The sequence below is a fragment of the Cydia fagiglandana genome, chromosome Z (assembly GCF_963556715.1).
Source record: "Cydia fagiglandana chromosome Z, ilCydFagi1.1, whole genome shotgun sequence".
NCBI lineage: Eukaryota > Metazoa > Arthropoda > Insecta > Lepidoptera > Tortricidae > Cydia > Cydia fagiglandana.
In genome coordinates this window covers 29586370-29608078 of record NC_085959.1, presented here as the reverse complement: position 1 = coordinate 29608078, position 21709 = coordinate 29586370, and the positions used below count along the sequence as shown (strand labels likewise).

General features: G+C 36.5%; 2 protein-coding genes across 4 annotated transcripts in view; both read left to right on the top strand.

The window, feature by feature from the left end:
• The window catches only part of LOC134678110 (uncharacterized), a 38070-nt gene extending 32776 nt beyond the window's left edge, over positions 1 to 5294 (top strand). Inside the window, exons 15-19 of the mRNA XM_063536560.1 lie at positions 1101 to 1293; positions 1514 to 1691; positions 3075 to 3197; positions 3670 to 3807; positions 5184 to 5294. Coding sequence (XP_063392630.1) covers positions 1101 to 1293; positions 1514 to 1691; positions 3075 to 3197; positions 3670 to 3807; positions 5184 to 5294 — 743 coding nt within the window. The remainder of the gene's footprint in view (positions 1 to 1100; positions 1294 to 1513; positions 1692 to 3074; positions 3198 to 3669; positions 3808 to 5183) is intronic.
• A 2553-nt stretch (positions 5295 to 7847) lies between these two features.
• LOC134678897 (methionine-R-sulfoxide reductase B1) lies at positions 7848 to 20390 on the top strand. 3 transcript variants are annotated; one of them, XM_063537643.1, is made up of 4 exons: positions 7848 to 8082; positions 8258 to 8362; positions 8438 to 8599; positions 16674 to 20390. In XM_063537643.1, the coding sequence occupies exons 2-4, from the start codon at positions 8275 to 8277 to the stop codon at positions 16853 to 16855; spliced, it is 432 nt and encodes a 143-aa protein (XP_063393713.1). In that variant the 5' UTR covers positions 7848 to 8082; positions 8258 to 8274; the 3' UTR covers positions 16856 to 20390. The 3 variants fall into 3 exon arrangements, with proteins under 3 accessions (XP_063393713.1, XP_063393711.1, XP_063393712.1); XM_063537641.1 differs by having other exon boundaries at positions 7848 to 8119; XM_063537642.1 differs by having other exon boundaries at positions 7849 to 8119; positions 16710 to 20390.
• The last annotated feature ends 1319 nt before the right edge of the window (positions 20391 to 21709 follow it).

Here is a 21709-nt window from a genome sequence, read left to right as displayed (position 1 = left end):
TAAACTTTATACAAATACCTTTTTTTTTAAATGCCTCTTCACGCTTAAACCGCTCAACCGATTTAATTCAAATTTGGTGTACAGATATTTCGAGTCCCAAGACAGGACATAAGATACTTTTTATCTCAATAATCATCCTTTAAAGTTGTGAAATGGAGTATGGGGGGAATTCAACTTCGTCGACGAAACTGAGTTCCTGAGGTTAATACTGCTTAAGGTAAAGTTTGAAGTCATGATTGGTATCATTTTCATCTAAATCACAGATGTATACCATCCTAAATTTCATCTAAACCGGTTCAGTGGTTATTGACTCTCCATACAAACTTCCACCCCACTTTTCACACCCTCAAAAGATGTTTTTGGTTATAAAAACTATCTTATGTCCTGTGTCGAGACTGAAACTATTTCTATACCAAATTTCAGCGAAATTGGTTCAGCGGTTTAAGCGTGAAGAAGTATTTAAAAAAATATGTTTTTTTTTAATTTTGGTTTTACTTCGAAATAGTGTCAATGTGATACCATAAATGAATTCAGCACCCCCGATTTATACGAAAATGATACCAAACATGGCCTAACAGCTTCACTGATGTAGATATTAAGATAAAATTATAATTCCTAAATAAACTTTCAAGAGCGGGTATCTCAAAAACTATTCAAGATATCGAAAAACTTGACTGAATAAAACTTGTAACTAATTTTATCAGCTTTCGGTTTGTCTTAGTAGTCATGTCGCTAAGACGCAAAGTTTCCAAGATATCAATGAAAAACCGAAAAATTCGACCTTCTTACCCCCATCTACCCCCCAGCACCGGGGCTACAGCCGGGGACTTTTGATATGTTCACCTCCTAACTAGTCCAAACAAAGTTACGGAGTCAAAAATTGTGTTCCTAGCATTTCCCTCTACAACGTTTTTTGAGCATTCATTTCCTGACCTAATGTGTAACCTACCTTGATGTGAAAATTGAAAGACAAAATTGTTAAAAATGGCCGCCATCTTGAATTTATTGATTTGTTGGTATTTATTGATATTTATAATCATGTTAAAAATTGTACCCACTTACTAATTATGACTAGATTTGAAAGCGGTTTCCTCACACAGGCCTGTTGAAAGCTCTGTTGGGGTTGGTATGGCCGCGAGCCGGCCTGTGGGGCCTGGACTGGATCCTCGACGACCCGAGACCTATCGACCACTATCGCGAGTGCTGCCTGCGCGCTCGCCAGGTGGTGTACGACGTCAAGGGCTGGCCGGTGCATCCGGACACTCGCAAGAGGACGGTCAGAGTGGTCAGCTTGTATGTTTCCTCTAATTACAACATTAACATTAATTACAATCCAGCATTTAGCTTGTTTCGGGTACCAAAAAAGTAAATAATTTTGTAATAAGGAAATCGACGGAAATACGTAACGATAGCTAAATTATTTTAACACTACAAAAAAAAGGTACTTACTTAATAATACTAAATTGGATTCAGAATTCTTATAATAAATACTAACTTCGGAAATATTTTTCAGACCGGTGGAGTTTATATTGAATGTTGTATTTTTTATGGTGATCCCTGGGTTGGTAGCAGTAGACACATTAAAGCATCTAGCGAAAGGCAAGTCATGCCACGCTTCTGTAGCCGTTGACAAAAACAATGCAAATCTGCCCAAACGTTCGAACGAAACAAGCCGTCGTCACCAATCGCAGGTATTTTGATTATTAATATTATTGTCCTTATTGAACCCTGAGGGCCTACCGCGAACCATGTTCATCGTGTTACCTCCCTGTCACACGTCGTACGAATTTACAAGTGCGACAGAGAGGTAACAAGTCGAACGTGATTCGCGGTAGGCCATCTGAGCCTACCGCCAACATATTTTATTTCCTTCTCGTTTTTCATTTTTCTCAGATTTTGATAAAATTGAGTAAGTAGGTAGATAGAGTTCCTTATTCCGCAATTTCACCGTATGTATTACAAAATCTTCTACTGAGTTACGGAACATATGGAATCTTCCGTAACTCAATGCGAATTTTCATAATATTTTTGTTCCAAATTTGGATTTCGTGTTTCTTTCGAGCAGAATAAGGAGCTTTCTCTTGGTGAATGGAAGCTTGAAACCTTGGAGGATATAAATATAACCAAACGGAACAGGCGTTCCTCTCTGTAGATAATAGGCGTCCAATGGTCATACACATTGTATGGTGAGTCAGGTGAATGGTCTGACATTTATCTGACAAGGCTATTTTTACGTTTACACATTTTTTCCTTTTTCGATGTTGGCGGTAGGTAGGCTTTCTGATGCAGACGTTATGCTACCTCTAGCAAGGCCACTTCCTTCGATTGGGCTTTGGGCTTATGTAGAACGAAACCAATATTGGTTGGTCCCATAGTAAAAGTAGCTCAGTAGAATCCCAAATACTCCCTGGCAACTAGAATGCACTTCTTTTGTGGCCACCGTGCCTTATCCATATTTTCAGACGTGACTATACAAATAAAACTAAATAACATACTAAAAAAATACCTAAGGTTTAATTATTAGGTGGGTTAAGAGAAATTGTCGGGGCCTGTAGGGACAAATAGGGAATAAACAGTCAGGGATACCTACTGAAAGATATTAAAAAGTAAATTACATGATAATACAGAGAATACTAAAAATAAAACTACTTAATGCATAAATAATATTAACTTGAAAATACATAGGTATGTAAGGAATTTCCTCATACGGTTTCTCTTGTCCCACCTAATGCAGTGTACACACTCGTCGAGAGCCTCTCTCCAAGAGTTTCGTCACCGCCCCTACCCAATCGGAGAACGGCGACACGAGACGAGTAAAAGCGAGCCGAGGTGGGAGCAGTATGTACACACTCGTTTTCGTCCTGTCTCGGGGTGTCTCGACGGGTGTGTACCTACAGCCGGCATAAGATGTTTCTATCTATCTATTACACGTGGCCCTGCTAATAATTACCACACTACATCGCGTAGTTCAACAACAATAAACAGCAAGGAAATGCACTTACACGTTTTAATGAGAATCAATTATCTAAGTTTATCATTCTAGTTGTCAGTGAAGTGCACTTCCTTGTTCTTAGGGCCACAAGCTGTTCACGCGCCGCCAGCGGCTGCCGCGACGCAATTGGATGACGCCCGAGGCCGAGGACCTCGCGACGACGCTGTGGAAAAATAATTCTATTACACGGAATAACGTCAAAAGTGTAAGCTATCGCTTCACACATTCAAGGCATATTAACACAATAGGGTTTCTACTCTTCTAGCAGCTACCTTTCTAGCAGCGCAATTCAGAACGGGTCTTACTTAATTTTCGTTAAGACAAAAACACATTGAGGATTAAGGCCGTTTAAATACTTTGTGGTTTGTGGATAACCATGTTTGAAGGATGACTCACGCTAGAACGGTGCGCGTCGAGGCCGAGGCGTCCGATACTTAGATTTCACGTGATTACCGAGGCTCAAAGAGAATATAATCACAACCGAGGCTTGCTATAGAAAATGAAGTGTCGGTCGCTTCGCCCGAACGCAGATTGATCTAGCGCGAGTCATTCCAAATGCGGGGAGTTGCTACACAGCCTAAATGTCTGCTCATGTAGTGGGACTGTTTCGCGTGCACAACATGTGTGTCACACAAACAGCAATGAAGCTGGAAGTTCTTTAATTCCTTTTCTTTCAGGTATTTACTTTGGTGCAACACGGTCACCAGCGGCCTGAGTTAGGCCCTGGCCCTGGCCTTGCTTCGGAGAGCAATTCTGATCAAGAAGACACAGCCTTTGTTCTCATGCGCATGAAAGAGAGTTCAGAGTCACTTGCTGTAAGCGTACAAATATCATTCATATGAGTATGTAAAAAGCGAGGCCGAAGACCGAGAAGAACTTCGCACAGCGAGGCCACTGGCCGAGCCGTAGGAGAGCGGAGCTTGGTCACGGACCAATGGTCAAATATGTTAAAAAGAGTACCTAATAAAAAGAGAGGTCGGGAGCCGAGGTCCGCATAGCCCTAATGGTCCGACTTCTAATTGCCCGGATGATGACATTTTGGCAGAAATTTGCTTTACGACGGGATAGGTACTGGACAAGTATAGGGCTGGGGTATATAAAAATTATTTTGTGATTTTCATGGGGTTTGTTTCTTGATGCGGTTCCCTTTTTTTCAAAAAGACATTATATTAAGGTATTTTGGTTTTCTTTTTGTTTATTTTAATTTTTTTTATTCTTTTTTATTTATTGCGATACAGTCTGACAAAAAAAAGAGTAGAAATTATAAAGCGGCAATACTGTAGTGTCGAACCAATTTATATAACACCTTGCCACTTTTTAAATTCTACTCTTTTTTGTCAGACTGTACTTCATTTATTTTCGGTTTTGAGCGAGTCTTGAGAAGGTCAACATATCAAAAGTCTCCGGCCGTCCCCTGAGCCGGGGTGAGAGGGGGTTTTGAAGTTCCCATTTTTCGGTTTTTCGATTATATCTCGGAAACTATACATCTTAACGACATGACCACTTATACAAAATGAAAGTTTATTTAATTTGTTATAAGTTTGATTAGTCGAGTTTTTCATCATTTTGTCCTCCGGCCTAGCGGAACATTTTCAGCTCGGCTGTTTTTGAGGGGACACCATGACCAGACGAACTGCCGATGCCGCTTTATAGACTTTTCCTTTATAGACTGGTCATATTTTTCATCAAAACGATTTCGACTGGCAAAGCATATTACTTTTTGGCAACCGGGTTTTTTAACCTAATTAGACCCCACTGAATCCGAATTTGCCGGTTGCTCGATCGAAATCTTGACCGGAAGTGAGATATTTGACATTAAAGGTCCCTTTTTTTAGTTTTTCGTAAATAACTCTTAAACGGTGGCGCATAGCAAAAAATGTTCTATTACATAAGTAATTTGCATAAAATTGCCTACAAGAAAGATTTAGTAAAATTTTTCGCTAGGATCAATATTTAAAGATATTTTAACACGGGAAATTTAATTATAATCACTTCAAAGGTCCCGTTTTTTAGTTTTTCGTAAATAATTCATAAACGGTGGCCACTATCAAAAAATGCTGTAAGACGTTAATAATCTACACAAAATTTTGAACAAAAAAGATTCAGTACACTTTTCGCAGGGATCAATATTTAAAAAGATAATAATTCCCTTACTTTTATGTTCTAATTTACAATTGTAATTTAATTCCAGAGAAACCAAGTCAAATTCGACACTACTTCTTACTCACCAATGGACGCTACAGACCACGAGACAGCCACGCAGCCAGCTCCAGCTGCCAAGGAAAATTTAAATCAGCCTTAGTTTTTTTAGCAAATACACATTAGCTCTCTTTAGTCATGGATACTAGTAGGGATTTCATGTTTTCGTAATATGTAAAGCAAAACAGTTTTAAATAAAACGACTGATACGGTTTATAGTTATTTTTGAGGCCCATTCAGGTGGGACAAACAAGTTGCCAACTTGATCAGAAATTGAATTGGCAAATTGTTTATCAATCTCATCTAGCGTCCACACGTACACGACTAAATAGTTGGATCTCTGTTTGGTTGCATCGGCGAGCCAGTGTGCTTGAAATTCAATTTTAACCGACCAAAGTTATCAATTTTGTATGTATGTTACCATGTTACCTCAGAACTCCGTCATTTCAGAAACGAATTGGTTTTTTTTAAAATGTAGGTACAAAAAATTCAAAAAAAATAATTCAAAATTCTTTATTCGATAAAAACATGTACAAATGATCAAAGGGATGGAGCCTCCCTGTAAGCAAAATAAATGCTTGTGTTGGGAGACACCGCTCTTCCTTACATAGGTAACTAACTACAACTACAGTTGCCTCCAGAAACTCGCGAACTAAATTGACATGAGTTTGACAAATAAAATGATACCAGGAATAGCAAACAAAAAATAGTCACGGGTATATGTCGATAAAATGATATCGATAAGTAGGTAAGTTATTGCACTTACTATACCTAAGTCATAATTATAAAGGGGTCACAACCGATTTCGATTTATATGAATGTGACGAGAAAAGTGGTTGTTTCGATTGTAAGGTCGTGATGTGACGTTACCGATCAAATCAGGAGGTGCGGATGCGAAACTGACATATTTCTATATAAAATATTACAATATTTTTATCCAATATCCTTGTCTCTATTACTTACTATAAAATTGCACAGTTTTCGAAATACCAAGTAACATTTGTAAAATAACTTAAATTACTTAAAGATACATTTTAACTGACCGCGCAACAGTAACGCCGCTAGCGGTGAATTTTCGCTATATTCTCTAATTCATACTTTTTTGAAAATATCGATATGAACAGCACTGGCCAAACTGTGGTATCATTTGTGCACATTGACCTGTCAATTTAGTTCGCGAGATTCTGGAGGCAACCTTACATGGTAAACTATTCAACTAAACTTAACTAACTAAAGTAAGCGATAATACCTTTTCGGCATAAATAAATAAACAAAGTGCCTTACTCTACTAACAAAGAACCACCTTAGAGATATTCTGTCTGTATCTGTGTGTGTGTGTGTGTGTGTGTGTGTGTACGTGTGTGTACGTGTGTGTGTGTGTGTGTGTGTGTGTGTGTGTGTGTGTGTGTGTGTGTGTGTGTGTGTGTGTGTCTGATCACGCGTGTGTCTGAAGGATCACCGAATTACATTCTCTGTCTCATCGTATGTTTTTGTTTTTAGCCAGTTTATTATGAGCTTTTTACACTCATGATGTGGTTTTGAGTGAATATCTAGTAGTTTATTTATTTTATTATAGAGATGTGAGGCTTGTATCTGGTATTGTGAGCTAGCAAATTTGGTTCTAATAGTTTTAGGTAGCATGGCTATGTTCGGTATTAGTCTTCTTTTTTTTTTATAGTTCGGGTTATATGGCAGAATCTTGTGCTTTTTTAAGGTTGTATGCAGAATATATAGTTTCCGGACCGACATAAGTCCACTGATTTGGTACAGTAAATCAGTAGGAAAAGTAATCTTTTTAAAATACATTACTTTAACTAATGCCCTTTGTGCTCGTTCTAAGTCTATAAAACGGCTTTTTGCTGCACCTCCCCAAACGGATATGCAGTACACTAAGACAGACTGTGCCAGAGATGTATATATTTCATTGAGTATATTACGGTACGTGTATATTATGGTCCCGTTTCTGTCAAACCTCAGTTCTGATGATGGGATCCATAAGGAATCCAGGGAACTCCTCTGATCATATAGACATACATATGCGATTTTAGTATTTTCACCAACACCAAGCATTTTCATCCAAAACAGTACCATTCGATGATGTGGAACTGCTGATGATGATCAGAACGGGAGTCTTTAATAACGTATATTTCACTTTTGGCGATTTGTCCTCTGCTCTTTGTTATGAGGTGACTAAGTTCTGAAGTAACTTTTGTGTTAAGGTCTAGTTCTGACACTCCTCAAATCTTGATGGCTACAGATCCCGACCTTGAAACTTGGAATTGGGACGCAGCCTAAGCGCAAAAATGTTTAGTGACAGTATATATGACTAGCTTGGCCAGACAGGAACGAGTCTTGCTTGAAGAATAATGCATCACTCATTAAAAACACTAAAAATGAAAAAACAATCATAAAAAAAGTAAGACCTATTTCAAAGAGGATAAATTAAAATATCCCGTTTTATATGCGCTACGAAGAAAGGACTAGTATTGTAACTATTTTGCTTGGCACCGACTTCCATAATCCATAATAGACTCGTTTGTATTTCCCCCACCACCAACTTCGTGCAACATTATAGGTATTTTTTTAATACGGAATTGACATTGGCAACACTGTCTACCAGCTGCAGCTGTCAATAAAAATATAAACCATATAGTAAAGCCACCACGCAACCACGGCCACGGTCATTACTTATCATCTTTTTAGTATCTACCTACCTAGTTCTATTTCCAGTGCTGGATGACTATAGTGTAAAGGCGACGCTATCTTATCGCTGTTTAAAAGCATTTGATTGCATAACCATATTCACGAATTAGGCGATGTGAGTTATGCGCATTCTACTCAGGCCATTTATTGCGTCCAGACAAATATTGCGGCAGCGACTAAATAATAAGGTGATACCAATAAAGCTAAGACATCCTTTTACAACAGGTTAGTATGTATCGCTACCCAGGGCCTCTTCCGCCCGCGGTATGACTTGACAGTCGTACGAAATAACCTCGTCGTGTTTAGTTTGGCAGCACGCCAGACTAGACGCGGCTCTTCTACAGCTTAGTTCCGTATTTACAGCTTTAGTGTGGAGAGCAATGGAAGATAAAGAAGCCTTGAAAAAGCGTTTAACACCACTGCAATACCATGTCACTCAAGAGGCTGGAACCGAACGACCATATACAGGTAAATAAAACACTATAAATACGTGTTATGTATATAACATACTATTCTATGTTTAATCACACTGTTTTACTTTAGGGTGCTACAATAAATTTTACGAAGAAGGACTGTATGTGTGTATAGTCTGCCGACAGGACTTGTTTAGTTCAAAAACCAAGTTTGACTCTGGTTGTGGCTGGCCGGCGTTTAATGATTGCCTAGCTAAAGATAAAGTCACATTGCACCAGGATACAAGTGCAGGTATGTTTTCATCACAAATAATAAAATTGCTTGGGATTTGAATGTACTAATACTCCTCTAAATCATACATTTCATTCTACCATAACATAATACCTACTAGCTTTGTACTATGTCTATTCAAGCAGAACATTATGTTCAATGTCACAGCCAATGCCAGGAGAACTCATTGTAAAACAGGCTTCCAATGTGAATCATATCACATGTGTAATAATGTCTTACATATGTATATTTATTAATGAATAACTGAAAAAATAACTATTCCAATGCATTTTAAACACAGCTTTATATTTAGGGATTGCAAACCAGATTGATTTTCAATCCAGCCGGATCCGGTTAGGTATAAGGATATTAAAGTTAATTAAATGACATATTTTTCAAGTTTTATGCGTTATATGAGAAATAAAGGGTATTTTTACAAAGTTATTCATAAAAGAACAATTTGAAGTTAATAAGAAATTACTTTTTAACAATAAAATTAAACTATGTATTAAAAAGTGTCACATAGTCAATCTCAAAATAAAAATAAATATTTGAAATCTTAGTCATTTATTATTTTTATTATATTCAATCATGCACATTCTGCTTATGTTTACAATAAAATTATTAGATTCCTGTTAATGGGATATTTATGGGATGACAAATGGAACTTCTTGAAAGGACAAGTTTTCGTAACTGTTCTTTGATGGAATTATGTATTTGTAACGCTGACATCCATTCTAGTAACAAGCTATTTTACTTTTAACCAAAATTGTATGAAATGCGCTCCAATATTATCTTGCTTTCATTTTTTATCAGTGAAAATAGTTTTATAGCCTAAATCACAGTAAATACTTAAATAATTCATGAATAAATATTTAGGGACAATCTTATACAGATCGACCTACTCGTAGCCCCAAACCAAGTAAAGCTTGTAATATGGGTACTAGCTAGCTTTAGGTAGTACTACTAGGCGACGATATATATACGTATAGTATATTGATAAATATATGCTTATAAATATACATAAAAAACACCCATAACTCAGGAACAAATATCTGTGTTCAACTGTTCATCACACAAATAAATGGCCTTACCGGTATTCAAACCCAGGACCATCGGCTTCATAGGCAGGGTCACTATCCACTAGGCCAGACCGGTCGTTCCAAATGCCTTCCATGACATCTCTATCCTTTAATTTTTACTTCTAATTATTTAAGTAACCATCGTATCGTGCCGATTCATGCCACCAACATGAAAGAGGAGGAAATCCTCTTCTGTTCTCAATCATCGTCATATTAAATATCTTCTTATTTTACTAAATTTAGATTTTTTCATTCGTTCTTTATTCTGTTTAACTTCTTTCTTCTATCCGTCGCCTTCATCTCACCTAAAACGCGCAGTGGGTGCTGCGTGCGGTCTTTTTTTCTATTTTCCCGGATCCGGTCCGGATCCGGTGATTTTAACTGGATCCGGTAGCTTCTAATAAGTGCCGGATCCGGCCGGATTACCGGGTCCGCCGGACCGGATTGCAATCCCTATTTATATTAATTAGGTATTTTGCCTACTTAATCCTATTTAAATGTTAGAACCATATGTCAATCTTATTTTTACATTTTGAGTGAGTTGTAAAATAGTAGAGATGCCCCAAATAATAGTTTTGGCCGAATACTGAATATTCAGCTCACCTCGGTATGTATGACATGCAAATACTTTGAGTCACCATTTTTATGATAACTGTTTGCCAACAAAGCACAAAATATACTATGATTTTTTTAACAGGATTAATTTATGTAGTTGGACTCAATCAAATCAGACCCATAATAAAAATAAAATATTTTGTAATCAACAAATGCTCAAAATGTCTTCATGTTATTGACTATCCATCCAAAAATACATTTTAAATATTAAATATTAAATATACCTACCTAGTTTTTGGTCCGAAGGGCATTTAAAGCTAAGTTGTTAATTTTCATTTTATAATATAGTATGCATAACCATAAAAAATAGAACACATGCATTATAGTAAAATTATATTTATTAGCCTTACCTAATGCAAACACACAAAGTAAAAGAAAAAATAGGTGTTTCTATTCTAATGTAAACTAATGCTCTATCGAAAAACCATGCATAAGAATCTCTGATATCATTCCGTTCTCAACATTTTCCTCCTCCAAAACTTAATCAATCGTAACGAAACAGTGGGAATGGATTGAGAGAATAGATAATGGTGATAATGGTGTCTGACCGTTTTAATTTTTGCGTTTATTGTTGCCGATTTTGTATGCTAGGCGTCTGTTGCGGCGCATGTTTAGCCATTTTAAGCGCTGTTCCCTACCGCTGAAGTACCCTAGTTCTTATAAAAATCAGAATATCATAAAAGCAAAACACACAGACATAGGTAAGGGTTGACTCGTATAAAAAAAAAATCATCTAGGACCAAAATCCAGAGAGGTAAAGATTCTGTATGGAAAAGTTACCACTATTGTATCCTCTTAAGAAAGACCTTGAGGCTTGAGTTGAGTGTAAATAGATGACACACTAATACTTATTGTGTAACACTCACTGAATAAGTGTTACTAATATTAGATTTTGAAGCACTATGTTATGATATTGTGCTTTGGAAGTTTATAAGCGTGGCGATTGTCGCCACAGTTCGTCTTATCACGAAAATTCCGGCCACCAACGAATCAACGATTGTATAAGATAATAATATTTAGAGGTACATAGTTTCTATTTCTCCATTAGGTTATATCCAGGTTGCCTTCGTCATCACAAGAGTTTTCAGCATTTCATTAATACAACAGATAGTTTTTGATTACAATTATTAAAAGATTTATCATTATAAGATTTTATTAGCACAAGATGGGCTGCTAACGCTACGTCTTACGTAGGCGAACAACGCGCGAACGCGGCGCGGCGCGGCGCGGCGAAATCAATCCTTTGATGCCCATAGAAGTGTCCTACGTAAGCGATCTCGTTGCGAACGCGGTGCGGCGCGATTTGCACGCGAATGTCAGGCGGCGCGGCGCGGCGCGGCGCGGCGGCGGCCGCTTTCGCCGCGCCGCGCCGCGCCGCGTTCGCGCATTGTTCGCCTACGTAAGACGTAGCGTAAATATATTTTATTAAATATGCTGGTGACCAACTTGTAATTTTTGTTGTAAATACGGGAAAAAAAAAATAACAATGCTGTCTGAATTGTCTAATAAATAAGTCTCTGTTCATTATTGTAAATTTTTAAGATTTTGTATAAAATGAATTGCTAGCAATATCTGTTCATCTTGACAAAATGATATATGTACTCGTAGTTGTTGATTTTAAATGCACTTTTTTATATCTCGCATGTTCGTTGTCTGGCATTGGCTATGCAAATTAGATTTTATAAATGTATATCTATGTATAACTACAGGTATTATGTTCACACGTATTTTAAGTTTGCTTTTTAATATCTTCTTACATTACACACATTCAAATAATATATTTATTCTACTTAAAACATTAATATACAGAGTTGTATACTAATCAGCAGTGTTGGCCGTTGGCCGAAACGTTAATTCAATTGACCATTAACCATTACAAATTGAACCGTAAACTGTAACCGTCCGATACCGTTTACGGTCCCATTTGTAATGGTTAATGGTCAATTTCAATTAACGTTCGCCAACACCGCTAGTCAGTCTGTCTAGGTAACAGTGGCGAGTTTCCGATAGCACTTGATTCTCCTAGGTACTTGAGTTAGTAAGCTCATTTCATTAGTCATTAAAGCTCCCGCTCCGTTTCAACTACGAATATTTTTGACGCGCCGCCACTGCTCGGTAATTAGGTATGTTAAGAAATTTGTAAAATCATATCATACCATAGCTTGTTTGTAGCTGATAAGCTACAAACAAGTTTCTAGCACTTTAAATTTTCGATAGTAATCAATTTTAACTTCTCACAAAAACAAATGAGCAGATGACAGAACAAAATACATTTTTCTCAAACATGCAATGAAATATTGATGTTATGTTCCTTATAATAGGCTGCGAAGTATGACGTTTCAGGTGCGGCTAGGACAAAAGGTCGTTAATGACATTTCATACAAATCTTGCAGGCCTAGGCCGGCAAAGTCCTCTTTTTTAATTTTCATTTCACAGATATTTGTGACACAGCATTGTGGCATTCATCCATTAAAAAAAAAAACCAGAAGCAGTATTTGCTTCATGGTTCGTAATGACACTCTGCCATTACGCCTATAAAAAAACAATGTTTGCTATAATTTGCAGTTTTATTTGTATAAAATCAACATGAACTTAATAAATAATACATTATTAACCAAATTCTATAATTTTAAATTATAAATTTAATTACACAAATAAAAACATTTAAAATATTTAATCTAAAGGTTAGCGATAAAAAGGTCTACACAAACACGCGTAGTTTTTTTTTAAATTGTTATGGAGGTAAAGTTGAAAAAATTTCATTCTGTTTTATTGGATTTATGGTGCGTTGTTGATTTTTTTACTTTAATATGAGTTCCGACGGAATAATGAAATTAATACTAATTGTAATCGTAGGTGTTGGAATTGGCAGCGTAAGCAGAATTGATTTTAAATAACTTGCTGCCTCTGCCGCCAAGTCAAAGACGAAGTATGTATACCTATGGTTGCTTACGGCAATTTTATTATTTGAGAAACTAAGAAAAATGGCTTACAGTTTATTAGAAACAGTTTTGTGGCATATTTTAAATGAATGTAACTACAAATTCATCAACACTGGAAATTATACTTATTTACTCCATGCATAAAGCAACGATGTATGTGAAACATGATATCAACATGAAAGACTATGTAAACTTATGTGACGAAAACGACAGTCAGACGGATACAAGGCGAAAAAATCAAAGATACATGAAAATATACAGGTAGTAAAAATACGCGACTCGTATAAAACATACGCGTGATAATAATATAGGTACGTGTTGGTTATATATTTTGGGTGTAGTTTACTTTTAGTTTTTTTTATAAATAAAACTTGGGTTTCGTGGATTTTTTATTTTATTTATTTCATTGCATGTTTGAGAAAAGCACTATACATACCTCGGCGGGAAATGGGGTTGCCCGCGCTCAGACCTATCCTCGCTTCGCTCGGCCGTCTATATGTCTTCGGCCGGCAACCCCTTTCGTCCCGGCCTCTGTAGTAATGTACTATTAATAATATAAACTACGAGAAATTACATTTATATTATACTTAAAAACCAACATAAATAATGAGAACAACAAATATTATGACAAAATAGACAGACAGACAAATGCCAACACCACCTAATGACCCTAATCTAAGTAGATAACTATTTAATACGTATTTTGTACCAACCTGGCTTGATACAATGACTAATTGGTAATTGGTATTGGTAACTAAGCAACTTATTCAAACCTACATACATATATCCAGAATTATGAAGAGCAAACGGATAGCAGTTTGCTTTCTTTAAATAAAAATATTAATTTGAAATGCTATTGAACCACGTAAATAAAACATAATGCCTGCATCTGTCTGTTTACTATTTCTTATTAATTGTGGATATGAGTGTAAGCAAATTGATTTGATTGGCCTAACTGTGAGTACTCGTTGTGAGCCTGCCTTTATGTACGTATGTAGCTACCGCACGGGTTCAAATTGTGGTAGGGGCAATTATTCGAGTGGTAAGCAATTGTTTGAAAATAATTTAATAATCTTGTATTACATCGCAACATGTTCGAAAAGAGGGTTGTCGCCGCCCTTTTTGGTCAACTGATAGTTGAGAACAGTATTAAACTCGCCATTAACGACGAGTACCACTTTACATAGGTTAACTGGAAGAGATCCCTCTTAGGGATAAGTTCGCCTTTATACTATACATGTTTTATCTGATGTAACCAATATTCCTTTCTTTTCGTACAATGAAGTGCTTACTTACATAAAATTATAAATTATACCAATAAAGAAACAATGCGTGACGTAGTTCTGTATTTTTTGTATGTTGTTTGGAGTCCTTGGAGGAATATGAAACTATGTTATACAAGCAAAATTTTGACCAATGCACTAAGTCGCGGGTAGGTAATGTTCGTTTTTTTTAGCATTAGAAAGAACTCCACAGAAGCAAGCGTGCAGTTTTTATCAGGCTCTTTAATTGTTAATAATTATTGAATTATCTAATGGTCAATACATATAATTTACTTCAAATTATTACCGCTAAAAGTGCCAGATTTGGAACCACAAGCTTACTTCTGCTTAAGTTCTTTCTAATGCTAAAAAAAACGAACTATAAGTAGATGGTAGTACAGTGAAACCTGGTTAATTGGCACCTGGATAAATGGAAAACCTCAATAATTGCAACCAAAAGTCCGGTCCCGGTCCCTTGAGACCAAAAGGCCTCTATAATTGAAATTTTGGAACCTCTATAATTGCAATTTAGATTTTAGCGCTTTTCGTAATTTTGCCTCTGTAATTGACCACATCGCAACTAAGACCTCTATAATTGACACTGTGCTAAAAAACCGTTATTTTTGTTCTTCTTTTTACCTCCATTATTGAAACGAGGCTTACTTTATTACCTCTGTAATTGAAATAATGTAGTTGTAGACAGCAGAAACAATATTTTAATAGCAATGATCATTTTATTTATATCTTCATCCCGAATTCAACTTATTTAACTATTGGGCATCTATCACAGCCTGTAGTAGGTGAAATACTTTTGATTAAATCAAAAACAAAGTATGCTTTTTACATTCTAATAAAATTGTCTCAGTACAGTCCACAATACATTTTATTTCCGCGGTAACTTTTAAGGCCGAGCCACACCGGCTTGCGTGTGCGTGACGTGCACGTGTGCGTGCGCTAAAAATGTTGGAGCCGCACACGCACACGTCACGCAAGCGGTGTGCCATCTCTCATTAGGATCTGAGGGGCTACCGCGAAAACCGAAATTCGCAAATTGCGGGGATCTTTCTCTTTTACTCCAATGAAGGCGTAATAAGAGTGATAGAGAAAAATGCCCGCAATTTGCGAACTTCGATTTTCGCGGTTATAGCCCTGTATACTACAACGACGCACGCGCACGTGCACGTCACGCACACGTAGCCGGTGTGCACAGACCTTTATTATCAAATTTGGACGGCTGAACTAGCTGCCTAACCCCTATTCTGAACACGTGCTGTAGGTACAGCTGCCTACTTTATTTAGCAACTTGTTGAACATTTGTGCCTAAATAAGACAGGTTTAGGCCTAGTTATATATAACCGCGAATGGCTTCGTCTATTTGCCTTTATCGCTTGAATACGAAAGAGCGATAGAGAGGCAAACAGTCGATTTTCGTTTACGCAGTAGCCCCTCCTCCAAGACAACCCCTTATTCTTTTTTTTAGCACTAAACAGTATTTATGTATATATTTATGATATAAATATTTAAAAAATATATTTCGGTGACGGGAATGTGGAGTTTTGGTGCTAATATATTTTTATCTTTTTTTCTGTCTGTCTTCCCGTACCCCTTGAACACCTTCCGACACAATCCTGATCCCAACGCAAACGTAAGTCGTCCCAAATTGGTAATTATAATTTAACTGTCTTCTTATGCTTTTTCGTCGTTACGTATAATCTTTATTCCATTATGCGTCGCCCGTACTAACCCGAGCATTGCTCACTTATGTTACTTTTGTCTTCTCTCTTCTCGACTTCTTAATATTTATTACTACATCACACGATCATTTTCTATTTAAATTGCATATTACACACACATTAATGTATTACTTTTATGATTATATGTTTACGTTCACTCGCTATTAAACGCATCTCATCTCATGAATGTTGGAATATGCATGAAATCGGCACTGCATTATACCGGTCCCCCGCCCGCTCCCGCTGCCCCGCCCGCCCCGCCCCGCCCCGCCCCGCCCGCTGCCCGGATGGCCGTCGGTTGGCTGCCTCCTGCGACGCTGCGACAACACGCCTGCAATCACGACATCAACTCTGGATATCATTTCGGATTATGTGCTCATGGCATCACACAATGGTTTCAATCTGTATCTGTGTAAATAAATGGTGATGTGGGTGAACGGACTGTGGTTACGGAATTAAAGTTGGAGCGAATATATTATTAGTTTTAACACGGCCAGGTTTGGTGCGAACCGAGGTGCGGTGCTCCAAGTGCTCCGCTCACCTGGGCCACGTGTTCGATGACGGGCCGGCGCCCACCAAGAAACGGTTTTGTATTAATTCTGCCTCGATGGACTTCATACCAGCCGAAGAAAGGAAGGATTAGCATGCCTTCAATACCGATACTATAAAATATGTGTACCAAAACAAATAAGACAAGTTAACAATTATTTTATACAAAATCCTGTTCCACGCAACGTGTAACTCAAACTTGAGACACTCCAAATAATTTAGTTAAAACGAATCAATTTAAGTTATAAAATCATTTGATTGTCTTGTTACAATTTTATAACTTTCCGATTTATTATGCAAAGAGCGCAAAGTTGTAGATGTTTACGGATAAGTTACATAACAGTGAAAGAACTAAAATGATTCGCAAGTGGTGCTAAAATATAACCTTTACCGAGGCCTTTGAGGATCGATATGATAAACAACTTTGCTCTCTAGCGAAATACAACCTTTTTCAACTCACCAGTTAAATAAGTTTGTTTGTTTCACGGGTGTATTACAAAAATGTAGCTAGTTTAGCGTGGTTTTAACCTTTTGGCCGCCGGACCTAGTCCGCAAAGACGCTCACTCACACGCCAGAGCAAATTTTAAGTAAACAACTAATAAAAAGTTTAGGGATTGCAAATAGTGATATCGATATTTACAATATTATGGTAAAAATCTTTTTAATTTAGCTTTGTTCTTATCCTGTTTTAATTTCATTCCAAATTGCCAAAATTAAACATATGTTTTACACCCGAAAATGTTTAAAATATAGGGATTTAACATAAAAAACAACCACTAAACAATGTCGATTCAAGACGTGATATCGCCGCACTAGGCTGTACGAGAAGTCTTTTATACAAGACAACGGCGCCCATGGACTGCCCGCAATGCAGACCGACAAGGACTGTTTCCGCGCGGATCAAGTAATAATAGTCTCTAGGTCAACGGCGTAAGCGCTTGTCGGTACGTAAACTTTATTGGCGTAACGTTAAAGCTGCGCATCATGTGTCGATAAAGTCAATATACCGGAACTGTTTTAGTGAAAATTACACGTGGGTTGAATTTTTAATGAGTGAAGATATTATTCCGGAATTAGAATCTATCATTATAATTTCAGTTTGGTTTACATTAATCTATAGGTAAACTCTTATCAAAAAAACGTTCAACGACTTGTTACAAAAAAATTACACATTAACTTCAATGTTATAACAATAAAAGTAAAGTCTGATAAACAGGTATGTCCCTGTACCACACTTGTGTGAAGCGGTCGCTGCGGTGTATCCCTTCCCACTAAGCTATAAAATAACATCAATTTTTTTTTTTAATTTATCTCTTCTGCAATTAAATAGTCCACAATCTACAATGGCAAATTTACTTGTCTGACTCTACTTTATAGAGCTAAAGAAGCTACCTGAACTTTAAATATAGTTATGCCTATCTGACTCTCGTTCTACGTATTCTAGTAAGTAGTTACCTACTATTCGTTGAAAAAAATTGGCGATTAACAAGTGTTCAAATACTTAGATAAAAACATATTTCTGACTTTATATTTACTTTAAAAATTACCATATCGAGTTAACATTCCCATCCCTAGCTGTCTTTTATACAAGACAACGGCGACGAGGAACATGAAAAATGTTGAAAATTGGAGCAATTTTTTTAAATGCCTTATTATAAAAGAAGGGATTTATATAGCGGCTTAAAAAGCAAATAAATGAAAAAACAAAGACCTTAAATATGAACACGAGTGTAAATGAAATTGCAATTGTTATTATTTTCACATTAACTCAGTGGTTGAATTTGTGTCTTGTATACAAGACGACGGCGCCAGCGTATCGTTCTATCGTTGTCTTCTATACCGGACAACGGCGGTCAAAGGGTTAAGGGCCGAAACAGGTTCCGAAACTTAACCATGTACCTAAGTCGTAATGTGTTGTATTTGTTGTACTTAATTCATACACTTGTAGGAGTTGTAGGTAAGTTTACGGCATAAGTACGCCAACACACTCCCATACATATCTATTTATAAGTACGAGTAACTTAAATAGAAACTGAAACTGACTCAATTAACTTAAAACTAATTACAGGTCCTTAGCTACCTACAACGTAATGTATTGTACAACTTGTTTGCAATTCATGCAAGTATGATATTACGTTAAGATAGAGCTTTTTTACCCTTCTACAGAATAAAAGCCATTTCCAAAACATAAAGAGCGTATTCTAACTTCAAATTCCTAGATTCCAAATTTCGATCGCTCGTATTTCAAAAATTAGCATTTCGCTGTTTTCCACCGATTTTCGAGTGACGAAATCGAGCGATCGAAATTAAAAAATCGGCCCCCTGCTCGGAAAGGCTTACTTTGCACTTCAAAAACTGATAGCAGAGCGTTTTCCAAAAAAAGTGTACATTTCATTCATGTCTTCTAAATATTTACTTCTTGGGCTCATTTTACTCAGAATAATGTACATTCACGCCTCATACATGAAAAATGTGTCCAAAAATTTCCTTTCCACATCGTCACATTCTTGTATGAAAATCTTTTTTATTTGTATGAACGTGACGCACTGGATAAAAAAAATTCCATACAAAATTTTGGGACGCATATTTTTATGTATGCGGCGTGAATGTACAAATGATTCTGAGTAAAATGAGCCCAAGAAGTCAATTTTTAGAAGACATGAATGAAATGTACACCTTTTTTGGAAAACGCTCGGCAACGTTGCATTTTATTCACATGTAAGGCAAAGTAATCAAATGCAAATTTTGAGTTGTTTTCTTCTGTTTGCTGGTTGAATTGACTTTTAAATGATGATTTTGGATGATTAATATGTAAACATTCATTTGGATATGATTTGGTTTTCGGCTTGGTGTGGTGAAAATTTTAGTGTTTCACTCTGGGGCAAATTTTGTGTAATCCTCGTGGTTTAAAATCCTCGCAACGCTCAAGATTCCATTTATCGAATCTTTCACTTGTTCGGATATAAATATTAGCACGAGCGGTTAAACAACAACTTTGCAACTTGTAAAACAAATAACTATTATTGTAAGTATACATATTGCGCCACAATACTTAAAATATATATATAATACAAAATGGTCTTAGTCGCGATCTTGGATGAAACTTTAAAATCTTGTTAAGTCAGCAGCAGCAGCAGAAAGTAGCGAAGATGAGGTAGTCAAAATATGTATATCCGCAAGGTTCTTAGTCCGTGTAACAATAAGTACTTTTGCTCATTTGAATACCTTGCTATTGCTAACTCTGCTGCAGGCGTGCGTTGCGTTGCGAACGACCGACGGCGACGGCCTACTAAGTCCCGTAACCTCTTCCGGATACAAAAATACTTTCATAATTTTTTAACATACGTATGTTGGTATTATCCTTTAGTTACAATTTCCTAAGGCTACAACACCTCAATTCAGTCAGATATTTTTAGTGTAATAAAGTAATAAGTCATTATAAAGTTACCACAAATATTAAGTCATTGTTTTTACTATTTTATCTATTTCATGTGTGTTTGATTAATTTTAAGAGCGATTTTAACAATAATAACTATTTAGTGTTACCTATTTATTTAATTCGACCGAGATGTATACTTTTTGTCTGATACATATTGTCAAAATAACTGAAATAAAATATTTTTATGTATATTGTTGTATTTTTAAATTTTCCTATCCAAAGTAAACTCACCATGAAATAATTGGACATAAACACCTGTAACTAATTATTTTTCATCTCACTCGCTCAATAAATGTGGAATTGCTCGCAGGTTTAGCGGGAGTTATAGAAAAAGCGTTCTCCCTAGGGAGCTATGAAGTTTCTAGTGCCATAATTAACAGTTTTTTGTCTTTATACTTAATTTTTGTATCGCAAGTGTGATGAAAAACATTGTGTGTAACTCGGGGCGTAATAATATTGCAAACTCGAGTCTATAAATTAGAGATGCCCCGAATAATGAATTTGGCCGAATACCGAATATCGAATATTCTGCCCCTCTCTAGGCCGAGTACCGAATATTCGGCATAACATGCGAACATTTTGAGTCATAATTATTATGAAAACTGTTCGGCAACAAAGCACAATATTTGCTAAGATATATTTTTATGTGGAACAGAATTAATCAATGTAGTTAGAGTCAATCAAATCAGACCCATCATAAAAATGAAGTATTTTGTCATCACCAAATGCTCAAAAACGTGCCTTTGTATTTAACTAATTTCCAAGAATACATTTTAAATATTAAAATATACCTAGGTTTTGGTTATATTTTTGTGTAATTTTTCTTTTTAGGTAGGTACAACAGATATTTGGTATTCGGCCGAATCATAGGTAACATTCGGCCGTATACCGAATATTAGGCAAAGTGGCCGAATACCGAATAGTTGCCGAATATTCGTGGCATCTCTACTATAAATCGCTCCGGCAAGCCGTCGTGATTTATCTTACTCTCGTTTGCAATATTCAACTTACGCCCCATGTTGCAGAATGTACTATAAAAACATTCAAATAAAAAGCCTTAACTGTACATCGGTGGACCTTATGCCTTTTAGTAATAATGGAATATTGTACGAGAGTCTATTATATTCACGACAGCCGTAGGCTGAAGTTAATTATAACCTGGTAACAATTAGCTGTTTTTTTTCACAATCCATAACTCCCGCGGGAATAATATAGACCTTTGTTCTTCAGTACACCTGCATATAAGGTATTTTTCGCTCAAGTGTGATGAAATAATATTTAATTTGATTTATTTAATAGCCGTCTAAAATATAATTATTTATTACTCAATTTCCAAATTGTAGCTGAATACCCTCGGAGTAAATTGAATACCCGATAAGTCTGTGTCTTCGATGCCGACAATACGGCGGACAAATGTTTAAAATGTCACCGTATGTAAGAATAATTTCGCTTACAATTTTAGTTTTTTTCGCTGATGATAAACTTTGGGTGTAACTCTGGGGATAATA

Coding starts and splice junctions, on each gene's coding strand:
- LOC134678897 (XM_063537641.1), top strand. CDS start 8,017: ATGCGCATTCTACTCAGGCCATTTATTGCGTCCAGACAAATATTGCGG. Junction 8,120..8,257: donor AAGACATCCTTTTACAACAG/GTTAGTATGTAT, acceptor CCGTATTTACAG/CTTTAGTGTGGAGAGCAATG. Junction 8,600..16,673: donor GCACCAGGATACAAGTGCAG/GTATGTTTTCAT, acceptor ACGGAATTAAAG/TTGGAGCGAATATATTATTA.